The sequence below is a fragment of the Hipposideros armiger genome, unplaced genomic scaffold, assembly GCF_001890085.2.
Source record: "Hipposideros armiger isolate ML-2016 unplaced genomic scaffold, ASM189008v1 scaffold_273, whole genome shotgun sequence".
Classification (NCBI taxonomy): Eukaryota; Metazoa; Chordata; class Mammalia; order Chiroptera; family Hipposideridae; genus Hipposideros; species Hipposideros armiger.
This window is the reverse complement of record NW_017731623.1, coordinates 529,586-534,623: the sequence shown is the minus strand read 5'-3', so window position 1 is coordinate 534,623 and position 5,038 is coordinate 529,586. Positions and strand designations below refer to the sequence as shown.

The following is a 5,038-nucleotide window of genomic DNA, read 5'->3' as shown; positions in this document are numbered from 1 at the left end:
GTATATAACCTGCATTGTTCTGAATCTTCAGCTGGAAGTTATTCTCTCATGTGGTTTACACTTATGATGTTCTGTTTTGTACCAGTCATTTCTCAAACTAAACAATAAGCCTATTGAAATAGGGATTATGATATATATATATCTTTATAGCCTCCCATAGACTCTAAACTAAAGCCTTACATGTAGAAGGTGCAAATACATCAGTACTGACTAAATAAATGAAGGTCTAGCAATGGGACTTTCTGCCTGCTGGCATAATCACACGAATCATTAATTTGTTCCATTTACAAAAATAACACAAAGGCTTGATTTAATCTGATGCCTTAGCTTCCCTGAAAATAGAACAAACAGGGATTAATGTAGGTGAAATTCCATGACATTATCTTTGTCACCATTTACTCTTTGATTAAAAAAGAGGTACTTACTGAGTACATTCTCTGTGCCAAGCACCTGGCGTAAGGCCTGTACTCCACCGTAACCATCATCCTCCAAGCCACAACCTGTCCTCACCCTAAGACAGATTCCAAAGCTGGCAGCAGCTCTCACCAGCCACGAGGCTGTTTGTGCTTATTTTAAAACTGAAGAGCAGCCTGCCTACTATTTAATTTCAGTTACGTGAGAAGACCCTTTGCTGACAGCCTCTGTTCCCTCTCCACTAATCATGACGAAGTGAGAGGATGGTCACAAAGGAAAATCACTTATTTCGCTGGGCACAACTCTAAAACACATATTGTAGTATTTTTGTTATACTGGTTTTAATTTTCTCCCGTTCGGAACACCTTCACCTTATCTGAACGCAGGCTCCCACGGTATAATCACCAATCTGATTCTGTCTCTTGAAGTGGAGTTTTGCATAAGATTTCCTAAAAGGAATGATTCTGGGCAATATGTTCTCACAAGGGGATTTCCTCTGGGTGAAAAACAAGTTTCAGAGACAAAAGTTTGGCCCTCCCAACTCTGCCCCATGGCAATTAAGGAAGACGATCGTACGTGATCAGCCCTATGAGATATTTATCTTCTAAGAAAATAAGAGGCTCAGTGATATTCTTAAAATGTAATAACCAGTACTCCTCAAAAATGGCAAAGTCATCAAAAACAAGGAAAGTCTGAGAAACTGTCACAGCCACGAGGAACCCAAGGAGACTTGACTACTAAATGTAATACAGTGTAATATAGTGTCCTGGATGGAATCTTAGAAGAGAAAAAAAGAAAAAAAAAACTGAATAAAAGAAGGTCTTTAGTTAATAATAATGTATCAATATTGACTCACTAATTATGGCAAATGTACAATACTAATTAATCTTAGATGTTAATAGGGGATTCTGAGTATGGAACATTGGGAACTCTGTCTTTACAATTTTTCTAAAATTATTCTAAACTAAAAGGTTTATTGGGAAAACAGGTCTATTTAGGAAGAAAAAAAGGGAAAATGACCGTTTTCTACCTCCTTCTCATTCAGCAAAGACACTCAAGTGGAATTCACTGAAACAAACAGGACATAATACACCACAGAATATTTTTAAAGTGAAGTATTATCTGAATTTATGCAGCTCATTCACACATCACCTTACGTCACGGTTTTCCAATTTAAAAAAAAAATTGGATATGAAATGCACTTGACATTATATAGTTAGTTTACCTGGGGCTGAGATCAAGCAAGTCTAAGGATTTGGTCTTCAATTCTCCACTCTTTTCATATTCCAACATAATTCCTGTAAAAAGAAACAAACATGTTATAAAACATTTATGATGACAACCTATGTGAAAAGTTAATCTAGGGCCGGCTGAGTGGCTCAGTTGGTTAAGTTAATGTAAGAGTGTGAGCTCTGAGCAACAGGGTTGCCGGTTCGATTCCCACATGGGCCAGTGACGCTGCGCTGGAGCTGAGCTGCCACTGNCCATAGAGAAAAATAAGCACATTTACACTGCATTAAAATTTTTATATAAGCACTAGAGTTCTCATGGTGATCACTTCATAAGGTATATAAATGTCAAATCACTGTTGTACACCTAAAACTAATATAATATTGCATGTCAACTATACTTTAATTAAAAAGAGACTTATGTTCCAGAATTTTTTAAATTGTTATATAAGCCACATTAATAAATAATTTATCAAAATATGGTTTAGTTCACATGAAAGCAGAAAGTCTAAAATATTAATGTAACCATGAAACACAACTTCTTAATATTACTCTAACTGGGAAAATAATTTTAATTATTCAATAACGTAAAATTACCTTAATGATTATCATTTAAATGTATCATTATAAAAGAATAGCTAAATTTACTACAAATATTAAACCTCTCAAGAAAACAATAAATTTCATTCACTCATTCAACCAACATTTATTGAGATTTAGTCTTCACAAATACAAGGTGTGATAAAAAAAATACAGTTAATGTTTAAATTAAAAAATTTATTACAGTAAAAGACACATTTCCATTAATCCGCCTCAAGATACTCCCCCTCACTTTGAAGACACTTATCCCATCATTCTTGCCACTTTCTGAAGCAGCTCTGGAAGTCCTCTTTCATGAGTGTCTTTACTTCATCGTCCATCATGACAACGCTCTGTGTCACACATCGCTTCTGTCAAATAAAAACATTATGATGTGTCCTCATTCACCTTATTCACCAGGCCTCACACCATGAAACTTCTGGCTCTTCCCCAAAGTCAAAATGACCATGAAAGATAAACGTTTTGAATTGATTGAGGACATTGAGGCAGCCACAACAGCGCAACTAAAGACACTCATGAAAAGGACTTCCAGAACTGCTTCAGAAAGTGGCAAGAATGATAGGATAAGTGTGTCCAAAGCGAGGGGGAGTATTTTGAGGGGAATTGATTAATGGCAATGTGCCTTTTGTTATAATAATTTTTTTTTAATTTAAACATTCACCGTATGTTCTGATCACACCTCATATATGTGAGGCACAGAGGGAAAGAGAAAACAAGATTTGTATTTGACCTCCAATTAATAGGATATCAATTAATCGTTCTTCCACCTAGTATTTTTAAAACACACATTACCTTAAAAAGATAGAACTGGTGGTTGCTGTGCTGCCCAAGTTTATCTTGTAGCCTCTGTATTAAAAGTTTTACTTGGTCTGATCGGGAAGCTATGATTAGAGGTTCTGCTTCCTGTATCTCTTCTACTAAGGCATTGACATCAGTACTGAAATTCACACACACACACACACACACAAAAAAAAATGTTACTTTTTTTCTATACCAAACATTGTATATTCATTCATTACATGAAGAGTTGCATTGCGTTATGAAGCATAGCATTTATAAAATGTCAAGAACACCATCATCTTAAACCAAGAGACTTCTGGAAAAATGTCACATAAATCAAAGAGCACTGTGTACAGATGAAAATGTCCTGAGTTCTCCAGAAATCACTTTCATTACTGAGACATCTCCGGTGGAAGGGGTGCAAAGGCCCTCATTTGCTCACCCACAAAGGCCAAGGGCGTGCTGGTCCTGCACATGAGCTCTTTCTCTTTATTTTATTTTTCTGGGTTTTTTTTTCTTTCAAATGAACATGTATCGAATGTTCGTGGCACTACTATACTTTCCACTTCACATCCACCCCCTGATTTAATCCTGTAACAACCCTCTAATTTAATGCTTTCATTATAATTATTTTAGTGATGAAGAAACGGGGACTCAGAAAGGTTCAGTTTTAAATGTGTTTAGGAAAAGAGAAAGTACCTGACCAAAGGTAAACACTCAAAGAATGATGATTATTAATGTTTCTTATTTGTTCTAATATGATTTCCCTGAGAGAAAACTGGTCTGACCAGTACAGATTCAAGGTCTCCCCCCAAACTCAAATAATCTATAGCAATTCTGGTAAACTTTGCTAGTCCACAAAAATATTACAGCAAGACAAATATTAGTGTCTATAAACCACAGAGCATCCAAAATAAGGTAATTTTGCAAAACATGTGTCACAGGTGCACTGTTCAGGGCTCTCCCTTCAAGAAAGGCCTCATTATCACAATAATCAATAATGTGCTAATAACTCTGTATAGTGCCAGGTGGAGCTATGATGTACACCAGAAACTAATATAATATGGTATGTTAGCTATATTTTAATAAAAATCTTTAAAATATACAAAACTAAAAAAGAAAGAAAGGCCTCGTGGCCCAGCCGCGAGCGAGGTGTTTAGATAGCAGGCAGCCTCTAGCTACAGTGTCTTCAGGATTCACCTCAGCATCTGAGCCCTGGGCTGGGTCTTCATGGCCCCCATTCCAGGGATAAGCAAAGGGACGATGTGAGAGCCTGGCCGCTTCTGCCCCATGAGGGACTGCTCTAACCAGCAAGCTTTCCTCTGGGGCTCCCCTTTGGGCTGGCTGAGGCTGCCATCAAACCCACACCATCCTGGAGATGGATGGTGTCTCCTGCAGGACCCTGCTTCAAACCCTGGTCTGTCACAGGAGTCACTACCCAGGTAACTTTTTACCACCTACCTCTGTCCCAGCACCTGCTTACCAGAAACATGAGCTCTGATAAGTCTCCTCCCCCTCCTCCTAAATAAACCTTTCTTGAGCTCCAGTTGTGTGCAAGACGCAGACCTAGGGGACTATTCATTCCACTTCCATGGATTGAGTAGTATTGTAGGCTAGGCGCTGGGCGTGTGAAAGGATGGTCCCAGCTCTCAGGAAGTACAAATCTATCAGAACAGGAGTGCATGTTTGGAAGAGAAATGCATCGGAGAGCTTATAATAGTGACTTTGATAAATTCCGAGAGTCAGATGTCAAAAGAGTTACATTTTCATAAGAATTAAAAAGATAATAATGCCCCCTTGGAAAAGTTTCCAACAAATATTATGAATCAATACAGATTTCCTAGCAAGATCTAAATTAACCAGATATTTAATCCATACATCCCAACCCTGTGGCTCTATTGTAATTGCTATTTTCTATGGCAGTAACTCCAGCATGTCATATATAATGCAAGTGTTTTTATGTGCAGATTACATCCAGATTTTTAGGGAAAATTGGAAATAAGATCTATACTTTT

General features: G+C 37.5%; 1 protein-coding gene across 2 annotated transcripts in view; it reads right to left on the bottom strand.

Moving 5' to 3' along the window:
- The window catches only part of DAW1 (dynein assembly factor with WD repeats 1), a 51,687-nt gene that overhangs the window by 28,986 nt on the left and 17,663 nt on the right, over nucleotides 1–5,038 (bottom strand). For both annotated transcript variants that reach the window (XM_019657054.1, XM_019657053.1), the window contains exon 2: nucleotides 1,640–1,712. In XM_019657054.1, coding sequence (XP_019512599.1) covers nucleotides 1,640–1,712 — 73 coding nt within the window. The remainder of the gene's footprint in view (nucleotides 1–1,639; nucleotides 1,713–5,038) is intronic.